This window comes from Bos grunniens, chromosome 3, assembly GCF_055505025.1.
Source record: "Bos grunniens cultivar Pamir isolate PY7600 chromosome 3, Bosgru_T2T1.0, whole genome shotgun sequence".
Classification (NCBI taxonomy): domain Eukaryota; kingdom Metazoa; phylum Chordata; class Mammalia; order Artiodactyla; family Bovidae; genus Bos; species Bos grunniens.
The window spans coordinates 70,073,236-70,090,533 of record NC_141167.1 but is presented as its reverse complement, the minus strand read 5'-3'; the positions used below and the strand labels follow the sequence as shown (position 1 = coordinate 70,090,533).

The window sequence follows — 17,298 nt, the reverse complement described above, 5'->3', positions numbered from 1 at the left end:
GCTCCCATCAGGCACCAACCTTGCTGGGTGGTGCCTTATAGAACTGTGAGAAAACAAATTTCTGTTGCTTAAAGCAACCAGTTTGTGGTATTTTGTTATGGATGTCTGAGAAGAGTAATACATTATCTCTATCACTAAATGCTCCCAACTTCCTCTCATTTTCAGAAAGTGTACTTGCTGAATTCCATCACATGAGAAACATTTCATTGAACAGACAGGGAAATCAGATTCATGAAAAGCGCTCTGTATGAAGTATTATTTGCAATCATTTGCAGTCAAGCTTCCTTGTAAAATTATGCTTACCTTTGAAGAGTAATGCACTCCTGGGAGCTTTCAGCCCAACAGCCACTCAGCATTGCAGCAAAATAACTAGATCTGGCACTTAAAATGGCTCTAAAGGAAGAGGGGGAGAAAACACAGACAAACATTTATGCATAATTGCAAAATATAATTTTTTATGAAAATTTTCATCTTTATCTCTTAAAACATGATAACAATTTACCTGTCATTTGTATTCACTGGTAGGTTTTAATAATAGAAATTACAAGCCTAAACTTATACCAAAGTATTTTGATTGCTTCATTAGAATATTAATTCCAGGTTTTTTTTTCATCTTTTAAATTTTTCTCTCTCTCTTTTTCTTTTTGGCTACACCATGTGGCTTGCAGAAGCTCAGTTCCCTGATCAGGGACTGAAACTGGGCCATAGCAGTGAAAGCCCAGAATCCTAACCACTAGGCCACCAGGGAAATCCCATTTAATTTTTTCTATTGAAAGCTCTTAAATTTAAATAACAATTTTCATGAGTGAGAGAATAACAGATTATTTACAAATGGATAAATAAAGACCAAATGATGTTAAGACCTTGGGGAAATATCAATAAGAGACTAGAACTCTAAAAGTCCTGAGTACCAGTTCAAAACTCAGCATAATTATGCTCATGGATACCTTTCTATTAAATTCGAAAAATTATAGGAAAAATATTTTGTTTTGAATGTCCATTCTATCTCCTCAGATAGAATGTTAATTCATCCATTATTTAACTCAACAAATACCTACTGACTTCTATTCTGTGCTAGGCACTAGTCTAAGGACTATAACAGTAAATTAGGTACAGCTAAAATGTGAATATTCTAGCAGGGGCTGGGATTGAAGAGCGGAAGGGGAGAAGAAGAATAAAAAGACACTTCTGGCAATGGCTTACTAGGTTGTCTCTGACTAACCCTCCTGCTGAATAGCTTGGAAAGATAAGGGGGAAAAAAATATATGCGCACACGTGCACGCGCGCACACACACACACACACACACACACAATCTGAAAGCAAAAGTAAGGTTGAGAAGCTAAGAAGCTGAATCTAGATTGCTTCTGGCAATCTTTACAGACTTGGAGGCACACAAATTGGAATTTGGGATCCAGCAAAGAGGAGACACATCACTTTGATGACAAAGGTTCATACAGTCAAAGCTATGATTTTCCCAGTAGTCATGTACAGATGTGAGAGCTGGACCATAAAGAAGGCTGAGTGCTGAAGAATTGATGCTTTCAAACTGTGGTATTGGAGAAGACACTTGAGAGTCCCTTGGACTGCAAGAAGATCAAACCAGTCACTCCTAAAGGAAATCAATCCTGACTATTCATTGGAAGGACTGATGCTGAAGCTGAAGCTCTAATACCCTGGCCGCCTGATGTGAAGAGCTGACTCACAGGCAGACTCTGATGCTAGGAAAGACTGAGAGCAGGAGAAGAAGGGGGCAACAGAGGATGAGATGATTTCATGGCATTACCAACACAATGGATATGAGTCTGAGCAAACTCTGGGAGATAGTAGAGGACAGAGGAGACTGGCATGCTGCAGTCCATGGGGACACAGAGTGTCAGACAGGACCTAGTGACTGAACAATAGCAACAAAAAAGAGGAGAGACTTTGGTGGATGTCCCAGAATTTCAGTTGGACTCTGAAGGACTACATCTTTGAAAGAAGAATGAACAGGAAATAGATAAGCCACTTTTAGAACTGAAGTCCAGCTTTGAATGAGCTCAATCCTTGACTGGATTAAAGTAATCTACACCTAGCCTAAATACAGTGTGTATGTCAGCTGCTCAGTCGTGTCTGACTCTCTGTGACCCCAGGGACTGTAGCCCACCAGGTTCCTCTGTCCATGGAATTTTCCAGGCAAGAATATTAGAGCAGGTTGCCATTTCCTACTCCAGGGGATCTTCTGATCCAAGGATTGAATCCGTGTCTCTTATGTCTCCTGCATTTGCAGGTGGATTCTGTACTGCTAGCCACCAGGGAAGCTCACGATGTAAGTATTACTCAGCAATAAAAACTGAATGAAATATGATATACATAATATCCAAGGATGAGGTTCAAAAACATTTTCCTGAGCAAAAGAAGTTCAATAATATGTCTGAGATCATTTATATGAAATTCTAGGACAGGTAAAATAAACTATAATTTAGAAAACACAACAATCAGAAAACAAAAGAAGTCCAATTAAAAATGGGCAAATGATATGAGGAGAAAACTCACCAAAGAAATACAGATGGAAAATAAGCATATGAAACTCAGTTTTTGCCTGAGGATAGAGAGAGGGAGGGCTTCCCTGCTGGCTGAGTGGAAAAGAATCCGCCTGCCAATGCAGGAGACATGGGTTCAATCCCTGGGTCAGGAAGATCCCCTGGAGAAGGAAATGGCAGCCCACTCCAGTATTCTTGCCTGGAGAATCTCACGGACAGAGGAGCCTAGTGGGCAATGAGGTCCCAAAAGAGTCAGACACAACTTAGCAACTACATAACAACAACAGAGAGAAGGACAGTACTAATGGCAAATGGACACAGCAGAGTTTTTTAGGTAATAAAAATTCTCTGTATCTTGATTGTGGTGGGAGTTACACAGGTTTAAGTATTTGTCAAAACTCATCAAATTAGACTCTCAGTTGTGTGCATTTGATTGTATATGAATTCTTTTTTGAGTTCATTTTTTTTAATAGAGGATAATTTACAATATTGTGATGTTGTTTAGTTGCTCAGTTGTGTCTGATTCTTTGCAATCCCATGGACTGCAGCATGCCAGTCCTCTCTGTCCCTCACCATCTCCCAAAGTTTGCCCAAGTTTGTGTCCATTGTATCGGTGATGCCATCCAGCCATCTCATCCTTTGACGTTCTCTCCTCCTTCTGCCCTCAATCCTTCCCAGCAATAGGACTTTTCCAACGAGTCAGCTATTCGCATCAGACGACCAAAAAACTGGAATTTCAGCTTCAGCATCAGTCCTCCCAAGGAGTATTCAGGGTTGATCTCTCTTAAGATTGACTGGTTTGATCTCCTTGCTGTCTAAGGGACTTTCAGGAGTCTTCTCCAGCACCACGGTTTTTGAAGGCATCAGATCTTCAGTGCTCCAGCTTCTTTACAGTCCAGCTCTCACAACCATCCATGACCACTGGGAAGACCACAGACTTGACTATACGGACTTTTGTTGGCAGAGTAATGTCTCTGCTGTCTTTTGAGTTCATGGCTGCAGTCACCATCCACAGTAATTTTAGAGCCCAAGAAGAGGAAATCTGTTACTATTTTTACCTTCTCCCTCTCTATTTGCCATGAAGTAATGAGACCGGATGCCACGATCTTAGTTTTTTTTTAATATTTAGTTTTAAGCCAGCTCTTTCACTCTCCTCCTTCACCCTCATCAAGAGGCTCTTTAGTTCTTCTTCTCTTTCTGCCATTAGAGTGGTATCATCCACATATCTGAGGTTGTTGATGTTTCTCCCACCCATCTTGATTCCAGCTTGTAATTCATCCAGCCCAGCATTTCTCATGATGTGCTCATCATACAGATTAAACAGGGTGAGAGTAGACAGCCCTGTTGTACTACTTTCTCAATCTTAAACCAATTAGTTGTTCCATACAGAATTCAATATTGTGATGGTTTTTGCCATATATCAACATGAATCGATACATATGTCCCCTCCCTCTTCAGCCTCCCTCCCACCTCCCTCCCCTTCCCAGTCCTCTAGGTTGTCACAGAGTATAAAGATTTAAGGCAGGAGGAGGAGAAGGCAACGGCACCCCACTCCACTACTCTTGCCTGGAAAATCCCATGGACAGAGGAGCCTGGTAGGCTGCAGTCCATGGGGTCGCTAAGAATTGGGCACGACGGAGCAATTTCACTTTCACTTTTTACTTTCATGCATTGGAGAAGGAAATGGCAACCCACTCCAGTATTCTTGCCTGGAGAATCCCAGGGACAGAGGAGCCTAGTGGGCTGCCGTCTATGGGGTTGCACAGAGTCGGACACGACTGAAGCGACTTAGCAGCAGCAGCAGAAGGGGGCAACAGAGGATGAGATGGAGACATCAACATTCTTTTCAGTAATTAACAGGACAAGTACACAAAAAAATCAGTTAAATGGAAGACTTGAACTAATTGCTGCATGCTAGCCATTTCCATTTAAGTAAGACTAAGAGCGACTGAGGCTTAAACAATTACACTGTTCTTAAGATAGAAACTTATGAAAACATTCCTATTTAATTGGATTCAAGCCTCAGTTTAAAAAAAAAATATGTTGTAGATACATGTGTTAAAATTTTAGCAGATTTTTTATTTTCCAACACACCAAAAACTATTTTCTCCTTTTGACTAAATGTAATCTCAACTGACAAGGCTGCTTCTGGCTCTATAGAGGTGCCCTAATTTCCCCCTTACTCTCGCTTTATAGTACATTGCTATTCAATACTTCTTGATGTTAGCTCAACCAGATTCATTACTCCAGGCATAATAATGGCCTGGATTACTCAGAGAAACTCTAAATATAGAATTTTTCACTAGGACTATTTTTTAAGTACTCTTGCTCCAAGAAAAAAAAAAAAAAAATATATATATATATATATATATTTTTTTTCTATCAGTTCCACATAACTGAATAAGGGTTAAACCCACATCAGCGAATCCAAACTTTTTGGAGCTGTCACCCATGACACTCTGGAAATATTTTAAAGAATGTAAACTTTAAAAATGGTAAGTCAGCGTTCTCTTGAGACATTCATCTTAACATACACTGACTACAGCTTTCATAGGATTACCTAAGTTTTAAAAGTGAGTTGTAAAAATAGAGTGGATGCCTTGTTATCTAGTACAATGAAGACTGATAGTTGTCTGGTTAATCAAAAAATTAGAAGCGAATTTTTTAAATGATTTGTCTATATCATATTCATTTTATTCTAACTTAGAAAATAAGTATGCATTTATTCACAAATCTTTGACCATAAAGCCAATCTATTTTTTTTAATGTGAATTCGCTGATTTATGCCTCTTATGTCTTGCAAAAACTACACTTATACACCTTGTCTATGATTTCAAATTCAAACTTCTCTAAAATGAAAAAAGAAGTTTAAAACTTTTTGAAGCAATCTGAAGTATAGAATCATTTAAGATTTTCATAATTTCCCCTCAAGTTTTTGTATTGTTTCATCTAAACTGAATTCAATAACAATTTTTAAAATGCCTCTCCCTTATCAAGCTTTCTAAAACATTCACTTTAGTTTTCACTGGAACAACAATTCTTTTATATTTCATGTATCATTGGTTTATATGATATATCATGAAGTCATGCTATCAAAATAAGAAATTCAAATGGCATCAAACAGGTTTGGGAATAAACTCAAGTGACTCAAGAGACACAAACTCAATGATAGGAATGGAAATGTTACAGATATACTAGAGAATGGCATCCTAGTCTCGAGAGTTCTGCCTACCATGTCAGCATGTTCTGCAGAGACCATGTGAAAAGCAGGTTTAGTCATGTTCCGTTAAGGAGCTTCTACTCTAGGTGACTTCTTTCCTTTTAGGCATCCACTCTCTCTGGCTTTGGTTCCCCACTGCAGCCTCTCTCAAAGGCCCATGGTACTCTAGAATCTCACCTCTTTTCTCTCTATTGCTCCCACATCTAACTTATTATTTTAAACCTTTTAAGAGATAGGGTTCACCATTTATCATTAATAAAGTAATTAATACTGAGAGATTCATAACCCACTTTATAGCATGATAAGTTGGAATTTTATTATAATTATTTCATTAATGCTCCCTGGCAATCCTAGTAAGGGAGGGAACAGCAAAAATTTTCTGCAAAGGGCCAGATAGTAAATAAAAATATAAGTACATTAGGTTTTTCAGGTCCCTGTTGCATATTATTCTTTAGGTTGGGCCACAGTTTGCCAACCTCCACTGTAAGATAAGGTAGAACAGACAACAAAATGCCTGCCTCTCAGATAGCTAATACATACTTTTAGCAACTAATGTTCACTGAATGCTTCAATGTGCCACAGTACCATGCTAAGTACTTTATGTACATTACCTGATTCAATCCTCACAGCCATCCTATGCTATAATTACTATCATTATTTCTTCTACAGATAAAGAATTTGAGACTTGGAGAGATTAAGTAACTTCTCAACAATTAATAAATGGTGCAACCAGAATCAAAACTCAGATTAACTTCTGAACTACTAAAGTGTATACTTCTGAAAAAAGTTTTCAGCTGATGTACTCAAGAATATGGCCTTCCTTGTGGCTCAGTGGTAAAGAATCCACCTGCCAATGCAGGAGACTCATGTTTGATCCCTGGGTCGGGAAGATTCCTTGGGGAAGGAAATGGCAACCCACTCCAGTATTCTTGCCTGGGAAATTCCAAGGACAGAGGACCCTGGCGGGCTACAGTCCATGGGGTTGCAAAGGAGTCAGACACAACTTCGTGACTAAACAGCAACTCAGGATTATATAGCTAATTAGTCAGACTAGGCTTCCAAGTGGTGCTAGTAGTAAAGAACCACCTGCCAATGCAGAAAACATAAAGAGATGAGGGTTCAATCCCTGCGTTGAGAAGATCCCCTGGAAGAGGCAATGGCAACCCACTCCAATATTCTTGCCTGGAGAATCCGTTGGACAGAGGATCCCAATGGGTTACAGCCCACAGGGTCGCAAAGAGTCGGACAGGATTGAAGCAACTTAGCATGCACACACAGGTCTATAATAGTTAATACTGCATAGACTAAGGATCCTAAAAGATGATGCTGTTAAATTGTTGCACTCAATATGTCAGCAAATCAGGAAAACTCAGCAGTGGCCACAGGACTGGAAAAGGGCAGTTTTCATTCCAATCCCAAAGAAGGGCAATGACAAAGAATGTTCAAACTACCACATGATTGCACCCATCTCATACACCAGCAAAGTAATGCTCAAAATTCTCCAAGCCAGGTTTCAACAGTATGTGAATTGTGAATTTCCAGATGTTCAAGATGGATTTAGAAAAGGCAGAGGACCCAGAGATCAAATTGCCAACATCCACTGGATCATTGAAAAAACAAAAGAGTTCCAGAAAAACATCTACTTCTGCTTTATTGATTACGCCAAAGCCTTTGGCTGTGTGGATCACAACAAACTGTGGAAAATTCTGAAAGAGATGGAAATACCAGACCAGACCACCTGACCTGCCTTCTGAGAAATCGGTATGCAGGTCAAGAAGCAACAGTTAGAACCGGACATGGAACAACAGACTGGTTCCAAATTCGGAAAAGAGTATGTCAAGGCTGTATATTGTCACGCAGCTTATTTAACTTAAATGCACAGTACATCACGTGAAATGCCAGGCTGGATGAAACACAAGCTAGAATCAAGATTGCCGGGAGAAATATCAATAACCTCAGATATGCAGATGACACCACCCTTATGGCAGAAAGTGAAGAGGAACTAAAAAGCCTCTTGATGAAAGTGAAAGAGGAGAGTGAAAAAGCTGGCTTAAAACTCAGCATTCAAAAACCTAAGATCACGGCATCCGGTCCCATCACTTCATGGTGAATAGATGGAGAAACAATGGAAACAGTGACAGACTTTATTTTCTTGGGCTCCAAAATCACTGCAGATAGTGACAGCAGCCATAAATTAAAAGACACTTGCTCCTTGGAAGAAAAGCTATGACCAACCTTATTAAAAAGCAGAGACATTACTTTGCCAACAAAGGTCCGTCTAGTCAAAGCTATGGTTTTTCCAGTGGTCATGTATGGATGTGAGAGTTGGACTGTGAAGAAAATTAAGTGCCAAAGAATTGATGCTTTTGAACTGTGGTGTTGGAGAAGACTCTTGAGAGTCCCTTGGACTGCAAGGAGATCAGACCAATCAATCCTAAAGGAAATCAGTCTTGAATATTCTTTGGAAGGACTGATGTTGAAGCTGAAACTCCAATATTTTAGCCACCTGATGTGAAGAACTGACTCACTGGAAAAGACCCTGATGCTAGGAAAGATTGAAGGCAGGAGGAGGAGATGACAGCGATTGAGATGGTTGGATGGCATCACCGACTCAATGGACATAAGCTTGAGCAAACTCTGGGAGTTATGATGGACAGAGAAGCCTGGCATGCTACAGTCCATGGGGTTGCAAAAAGTTGGACACGACTGAGTGACTCTAGTGTCTTGAACTGACTGAAGGACACTCATCTCCTAACTCAGTGCTGACTTACTAAATTGTAGTTTCAGAAAATCTTCATTAAAAAAATAAAAATAATAATTTTATTTATTTTTGGCTGTCCTTAGGTCTTAGTTGCTGCACAGGCTTTTCTCTAGCTGTGGTGAGCAGGCTACTCTCCAGCTGCAGTGTGCTGGCTTCTCATTGTGGTGGCTTCTCTTGTGGAGCACGGGCTCTCAGACACAGGGACTTCAGTAGTTGTGGCACATGGGCTCAGTAGTTGCAGCTCCAGGCTCCAGAGCACAAGCTCAACAATTGTGGTGTATGGGCTCAGCTGCTCCATGGCATGTGGGATCTTTCTGGACCAAGGATCAAACCCATGTCCCCTGCATTGGCAGGTGGACCCTTCAACACTGACCCACCAGAGAAGCCTTAGAGAATCTACATTTTAAAGGGAGATTTGATAGCATCTTAACCCCATGAATGAAAGTCTGATGGTATAGTATCAGGCACTGAAGAAAAAAATAAAAAAGGTATTTGGAAGGGATATAGGATCTTAAGTGTTAGAAAGTTAAAATTAGGAAATCACTGCCCTGCTTTTTCAATAAAGTAATATGAGAGAATCTTAATTATGGAATAATGAAGTACAACAAATAAATGAGTTTAAAAATATAGATTAAATTTCATTAAGAAAATAATAGGATAATAATTGACACGATAAAATGAGAGATCAGGTGGATAATTTGAGGTAGGCTAAACCCTAAAAGAAATCAGTCCTGGGTGTTCATTGGAAGGACTGATGCTGAAGCTGAAACTCCAATACTTTGGCCACCTCATGCGAAGAGTTGACTCATTGGAAAAGACCCTGATGTTGGGAGGGATTGGGGGCAGGAGGAGAAGGGGACGACAGAGGATGAGATGGCTGGATGGCATCACCAACTCGATGGACATGAGTTTGGATAAACTCCAGGAGTTGGTGGTGGACAGGGAGGCCTGGCGTGCTGCGATTCATGGGGTCGCAAAGAGTCGGACACCACTGAGCTACTGAACTGAAGTGAACTGAAAGATGACAGGAGGAAATACAAGTAGAGAGAAATGCCAAGTATACAGATGGTATTCATCTGGTGATTGACAGCAATTCAGGCAGAAAAGTGATGTCACAGAAATCCACAACAGGAGTAATGTGTTGTAGTACTCCAGGAAGCAACACTCAGAAAAGCAGTAACTAACAAATGGGATCCATGAACTCTAATGAGTCCTTTTACTATAATCTCTCTGCCTGCAAATAAACAGAGCTCTCTTTTTCTCCTTTGAGCAGGAGAAAAAAGCTCTCTTATCTCCTTTGGAGATAAGCAAGAACTAAGATGTGGGAAGAGTGGAGAAGTAACACTGTGATGAGGGTAAGGCCTGTGTAGAGACAGAACAGTGTAGGAAGTCTACTGCTATCCCTTTGCTCCTTGGGTTGGGGAGAAATGCAAGTGATTCAAATCACCTTTCTCTGCATGTCCCACATAAATAAAGGACACTCAAGCTGTTGCTACTATCTATACAAAAGCTCATATCAAAGGCCTATTACCTGGATGATGACAGCAAACACTTACATGGTACTTACTACGTGCCAGGCATTGTTCAAAGTACTTTAAATGCTTTTAGTAATTTAATCACCATAATGACCCTATATATTGTTGTTTAGTTGCTAAGTCATGTCCAACTCTTTTGTGACCCCATGGACTATAGCCCACCAGGGTCCTCTGTTCATGGGATGTCCCAAGCAAGAATACTGGAGTGGGTTGCCATTTCCTTCTCTTGGGGATCTTTCTGATCCAGGGATTGAACCTGAGTCTCCTGCACTGGCAGGCAGATTCTTTACCACTGAGCCATCAGGGAAACCCAGTAATAACTCTCTAAGATGGGTACTATTATAATCTCCATCTTTGCTGAGGATGCTAAAACACAGAATGATTAAATAACTTCCCCAAATTCATACAGCTAAAGATGGTGAGGCTGGAATTCAAACCCAGGCAGACAGGTTCCAACACAGAACACACACTCGTAATTACCCAGTTATAAATGACTTCTTTAGCTTAGTTGTGCCACCACAAGCAAGTGACTGGCATCAGATCATCTTGCAGCAAATAAAGGACTCCAGGTATTGGGCTGTGGATCAAGCAAAAGTCTGAAATGTTGTGAGAATTACTAAAATGGTGACACAGAGTCATGAAGTGAGCCAATGCTGTTGGAAAAATAGTGCTGACAGCCTTGCTCAATGCAGAGCTGCCACATATCTTCAAGTCATAAAAAACACAATTATCTGCAAAGTGCAATAAAGGAAAACGAAGTATGCCTGTGTTTTCTGAACTACTGATATAATAATCTTTGAACTGAATAATAAAATTTTAGGTACAAACAGAAAAACGTTCAAGTTTGGAATAGGAAGGTAATCTTAGGACTTAGAATCTGTCACTTTAACTCATATAAGGGTGCCAACCAAGTAAGAGAACTTAAGCCAGATCTTCTTGAAACATATCCTCAGGAAATTGCCCTTCTAGTTAATATAAATTTCTTTTTTATCACTAGGTGAACAAAATAAGCCAGAAATGTAGCAAGAGCTGTCCTAATATTCTAGATGCAGCTATTAAAACAGTCCACTGTCAGGCAGTACACAGGGAGAAGCCAAATATAGACAGTGTTGGAAAACATAATGCAAATGGTCACAGAGTCCTGCTTTCCCAGTATGACAACAATAGTCCTAGGGTTCCATAAGTTTCAAGAAAAATCTGGCATAAAACAAACTCAAAGCAAATTAATTTTAAAAGTAAAATTGTGTTGTCGCTCTACACTAACCAAGAAGAAAGAAAGGCATGCACACATACCATTTGGGAATATGTATATTTATATTCCCACATATGGAGAATACAGATCCATAATACGGAAAATATATAAATAAATCTCTATCATACTCTGTATTTTACTATACATAATGGGGATTTCATAAAAAATAGGAAAATGTGTATATATATTTTAAAAATATGTGTTCTCAGAAAGAAGAATTCAAACTTTGGATGGCAGTCTGATGGAAACTGGCAGTCTTAAGAGTTTAGCAATGTACTTCAGTCAATTAAGTGGCAAAACCAGTATGAGAGTACAAACATTGCTACTGTTTGGCTTGGATTTCTGTAATCTAAACCCACTGCTAACTTCATTAAGGGCTGTGCACCCTTGAACCTACAAGACTGCTTCTAGCCTCTGCAAAAATAGTCTGTTTCTTCCTCTTCCGCAGTACCAGAATAACTTAACATTCTATTTGAAACACAAAGAGGCAGGGAGGGTAACTCTGGGTTCCTCAGCTTTCCAATTCTAGTCTGTTGTGAGGCCCAGCTGTACCTCTTTCCCTTGAGTTCCAAGAAAAAAAAATCTCTATTTCTTATTAACATCTTTTCTTTCTTTAAGCAGATTTTAGTTACTTACAAAAAAAGAGCCTGACCTAAACAGGCAGCAGGCTTTAATTTAAACTCTAAAAGCCTGGAATGCCTAAGCAACCCAATTCTACAGAATAATGGTTTTTAAAAAGTACACTGAAAAATTAAACCTCCTAATCAATGCTATTCATGAGAATCATCTATTTAGAATTAAAGACTTTGAGCCAAAATGCATTCAGAGAAAATGTCATTCATGTAGCAATAATCATTTTCAATACCATAATGACTATGAAATTAAAAACTGCATTTAATGACATTTTCAGTGGCTTTCAAATCCATTTTAGGCAACAGTATATTTTCTTCTAATGAAATCTTAGGTTCATACCCAATGCACAGCACAGATCTGCTCTAGCTGAGCATGTGCACATGTCTCAGTGGGTCATCTGTGCATGTGTGAAACTGCAGATAGAAAATCCTGTCTATGGTCCAAACTCTTCCCGTCAGAGACCTCCTGAGGCATCTCCATGGAACCTCTGCAGCCTATGTGAATCAGATCTTGAAAACCACTGTGCTAGAAAAAGACAGCCACCCTGACACTTTACTGTCACAACCAGAATACCAAATTAATCACATGCCTATTTACCTGTGAGCTTTAAAACATTTTCCGTCAACATAAATATCAATATCTGGGCAACAGTGTTTCACATAAAGCTTCAGTAAATCTTCTCCTAATTCAGATGCAGGTTCCAAGTCATAAATATCTTTAAAAGAGAAAAACAAGACAAAAAATAGTTTCTTTAATAGTATATATATTTCAAAATTTTGTATTCTTGTTGTTGCTCAGTCACTCAGTTGTGTCCAACTCTTTGCAACCCCATGGACTGCAGCACACCAGGCTGTCCTTCACTATCTCCCAGAGTTAGCTCAAACTCATGTCCATTGTATTCTAAAACTAGCAAAATGTTTTTCCACATGGTTATCTTGATTAGTTACTGAAAGAAAGTAACAGTGAGTGAAATCTTTAAGTGGTAAATTCAAAGTTAAATGAAACTTTAAAATCATCAATTCTTTCTGCTCTGAAATATATATTTCTACTTATACTTAAATGTAGATATACCTTTAAATATAGATACACATTTAAATATAGTAATACTATTATAAATTATACACCAAAATTGAAGCCACTTCACAAACATCTGACTTAAAAAGTTAAAAAATTTCCCAAGTTTGATATTCTTTTTCATCACTTAGTTTCTTCCTGTTTCTGTTCATGGATTTATGGCTAGGATGATCTGTGAACCAACAGAAATTCAACTAAAATCAATGGGACTTATAGAGCACTTATTATGAGTCTAGTACCATATACAGTATAGAGAGTCATAGAAAATATTTTAAGAACTACCTCTACTTCAAAAGATTCATAATTTAGGCTTTGGGAAGTGAAATATAAAACATGTATATATATTTAAAAAGAAAAATACTACATTGTATATTATAGCTCTATCAGTCCGGAAATTTTTGTTAGTATAACTGTTGAGGATGGGTCCCTGGGAACAGATTCCCAGTAACCAATTTACAAATGTATATATTTAGAAACCAGAATGCTAATGAGGTGACTCTGGGTTAAGGCCCCTAAAGAGCTTCAGGATGGGGGCTGGTCACCAGAAAGGACAAATATGTCATCAGGGAGGGGGAAGTTTCAGGCCCTTCCACATACCTCTAGGGAGGGAAAGGGAGCTATAGACTGAATTATAAAAATTCTTGAACAATAAGATTCAGGGAACTACTGGGTTGGTGAACATACCGACTTTTGAAAAGATAGCACACCTTGAGAGGGCATGGATATTTGTTCTGTATACCTTCCCTTCTCTACCCAACCCGCATACCTAGCCCTGTATCTTTTTCATTTGGCTGTTCCTAAATTATATCTTTTATAACAAATAGGTAAATATAAGTGAAATGTGTTCCTGAGTTCTGTGAGTCATTCTAGAAAATTATTGAACTTTGTAGGAGGGTGGTCATGGGAACTCTGAAATTTGTAGTCGCTGGGCACAAGAGTGGGTAGTAATGGGGATATGTCACCCCAAATCATGCCACTCTGGCATGAGGATTATTTTGAGCTAAAGGTACTTGAGAGGGAGCAGATGCAGGGAAAGCTATTTACATCCCCCAACTGCCTAAAAATAAAAGTAAAAAATTTTCCTTTTGTAAAGGAAATTTCCATGTGCAAAGCTATCTCCTTCTTAGGAAGAAACTATTCTCTTCACTTGACTATTATCTGTATAACAAGACAACCCTTATTTACTATACATTTTCTCCTCTCACCTTCCCATAACTTGCCTCCACCATCTAGTAGCCCAGAATGCCTTTCTTTCACTTAGCCTAAGATAATATTTTGTTGTTTAGTCGATAAATTGCATCCAATTCTTTCTGTAACCCTGTGGACTGTAGCCCACCAAGTTCCTTTGTCCATGGGATTTCCAGGATAAGAATATTGGAGTGGGTTGCAATTTCCTTCTCCAGGGGATCTTCCTGACTCAGGGATTGAACCCACATCTCCTGCATTGCAGGTGGATTCATGCAGTAGGATTCTTTACTGCTGAGCCACCAGGGAAAGTCAAGATGATAAATAACCCTCGATTATCTAGCCATCTTCTTGAATCTCCTTTTTTTGGTGAAACTCTTGGTGCAAAAATAAGTGATGAAAACCATTCTCCCCCCTCCTGTTAATCTGTCTTATTTAAATTTAATTCTTAGGCCAGTCACAGAACCTAAGAGGGTAGAAAGAACTCTTTCCTCCCCAACAGTAGCCTAGGCACCTGACTTGCGTTTAACATCTGAAGTGGGGAGAATATTGCAGCATTAAGCCCTTAACCTGTGGCATTTATCTGTTGCTAACTCTGGATAGTTACCATTAGAATTGAACTGTTGGATGCCCAGCTGGTGTTAGGAGAATTGGTTATGTGTGGGGGGAAAAAAAAACAACCCACACACATTTGGAGTCAGAAGTGGTACCCAGAAAAGAAAACAACAACAACACACAATTACAGAAACCCAAAACTGTTCCTCAACCTGAAGTCATCATTCCATTCTACCTTAAACTTGCTCTGTTCATACTCTTTAAGCCTGCAAAATAGTACCACTTAAATGCCTTATGAATAAGGCCACCACATCTCTTGGTTTGCCTGGGGGCATTCCAGTTAATGCCTGTTCCCCTAGAATAACATTCAACAGCAATGATAATTTTTCATTTTTTACTCTTTCAAAAGAATCCTTGTTTGGACCACAAAATATAAAGTCATCCTTTATATAATAAGGCTCTTCATTGTCTGTCTTCTGCTTATATATCCAGGTTCATCCCTTACTGTGACTATTCTTATCCCCTCCTTTACTCTAGACCCACAACAAACCATGCGTGGTGTTCCAAATTTGCTATGTGCCTGGTTCTTTGCCTCCAGGAGTGTCGTTTCCTTTGCCTGGACTACTTCTTCCCTAAACTCTCTATGTCTGGTCAACATCTGCTTTTTCTTCAGGATTCAGTTCAGATATTATTCCTTCCACACAGCTTTCTCTGAAGGCCTGTTATTCCTTCCATGTAGTTTTTTCTGAAGGCCTACGTCTAGGTTAATGTGCCCTATTTGAGTCCTTAACACACTTGGTACATAACCAACCTGATTATACCTTCTCTAAACTGCAAAACAGTAACACTATCTGTTTTCTTCAATCTTGTATCAAATCTTTTGTTCAATCTTTGTATCAAATCTTCAAAAGTTGGTATTTGAATAATGTGCTGATTAGAATGGCATTCCAGGAACAAATAGCAAGTATAAAAGCACAGAAGTAACAAAATACAGTTCTTTCAGATGAAATGCCAAGTCAGTAAGAGCAGAGCTCAGGGGGTGTGAGGGGTTGTGAAGATAGGAGGCAGCAGAGTACTAGGCGGCAGTCAGTTCCCCAAATCCCCTTATACCATGGGAAAGAAGCTGGGATTTATATTAAGGCTGTGGGAGACTACTAAAGAATTTTAATAAGGCAAATGCCATGGTCAGGCTTGCAATGAACAAATTTTGTTCTATACAATAGAAATGGAAGGTGGCACAAGAAGTCAGGTGACCAGTTGAGGTTCAAATTCTCAAAGAAAATAGCAACTTACTGAAATAAAGAAATGGCAGGAGGATAAAGGAGAGAAGTATTTAAGAATATTTAGGAGGCAAATCAACAGACATGCTCATGAATTGAATGAAGGATAAAAGAGTAACTGAGAAGAAAGATAGTTAATATAGGGAATTCCCTGGCAGTCCAGTGGCTAGGACTCCATGATTCCACTGCAGGGGGCACGATAAACCTTATGCCAAAGACACATAATCGTGGGGGCAGAATCTACCCCCTTTTAATACTTACAGTGCAATAATAGGAAGGAATTATTAAAGTTCCAATGCCATTATCAGTCTTGTTTACTAACTTTTAGTCCTATAAGCCAAAGCATCAATAAATGAATATAACTGGAAGGTATATGATGTCCTGGAGAAGGGAATGGCAAACCACTTCAGCATTCTTGCCTTGAGAACACCATGAACAGCATGACAAGGCAAAAAGATATGACCATAAAGCCTGCAACATTAACATATATTTTATATACATTTTTCTAACACAAAATTTGGGTTGGTAGAAGTGTGGGAAACAATATAACACATGAATTTGATCCCTGGGCTGGGAACAAAGATCCCGAATGTCACATGGTGAGGTCTAAAATAAAGAAATAAAAGAGTGTATAAAAAAAAGGAAGAAAGAAAGATAGTAATATAATTAATATAATTCACATTATGCAGTATTTAAAAGAAGAGCAGGCTGGGAAAGGCAGGTGATTAGATCAGTCTGACACAGGTTAAATTTTGAGATATTTATATTTAGAGGTATATTTAGACAGATATGTCTGGTCAGTGGTTGGGTATGAACCTCAAAAAAAAAAATTAAAGAGGAAGTGCTGGTGAAGGAGACTGAGCAGTGACTGAGAGGGAAAATCCAGACAGCACAGAGTCAAGAAGACAGAGGAAGTTTCAAGGAGGGTGGCACGGACAGTATGGAGGATGGCAAAGGACTTTATAAGATGCGGCAAACAAGTGTCTATTAAACTGATCAACATGGGGTGGGGTGGGGTGGGATTTCCATGGAGTGATGGAGGAGAAAATAGATAAAGGCAAGGGGTTGAGGGGTAAATGAACTCTTTCCATCTACACTAAAAATCTGTTTGGCCACTTTAATCGGCTATTGTGGGCTCATGGCAGAGTTCTAGGCTAGAGGCAAGAAAAATGGGTATCGAATATCAGCTTGGTCAACTGCCCCATCTGTGTGGCCTTAGAAAGTCCCTTATACTCTCTGAGCCTTACTGTCCTCATCTATAAAATCAGTCTGTAACCACTTTC

General features: G+C 39.2%; 1 protein-coding gene across 9 annotated transcripts in view; it reads right to left on the bottom strand.

The window, feature by feature from the left end:
- The window catches only part of BTBD8 (BTB domain containing 8), a 93,769-nt gene that overhangs the window by 50,437 nt on the left and 26,034 nt on the right, over window positions 1-17,298 (bottom strand). For 8 of the 9 annotated variants that reach the window (XM_086391121.1, XM_086391122.1, XM_086391123.1 and 5 more), the window contains 2 exons: window positions 12,519-12,636; window positions 304-393 (listed from right to left, as the gene is read on the bottom strand). In XM_086391121.1, coding sequence (XP_086247247.1) covers window positions 304-393; window positions 12,519-12,636 — 208 coding nt within the window. Of the gene's footprint in view, window positions 1-303; window positions 394-10,516; window positions 10,619-12,518; window positions 12,637-17,298 lie in introns of those variants that run through there. The other variant, XM_086391130.1, reaches the window with a different exon arrangement.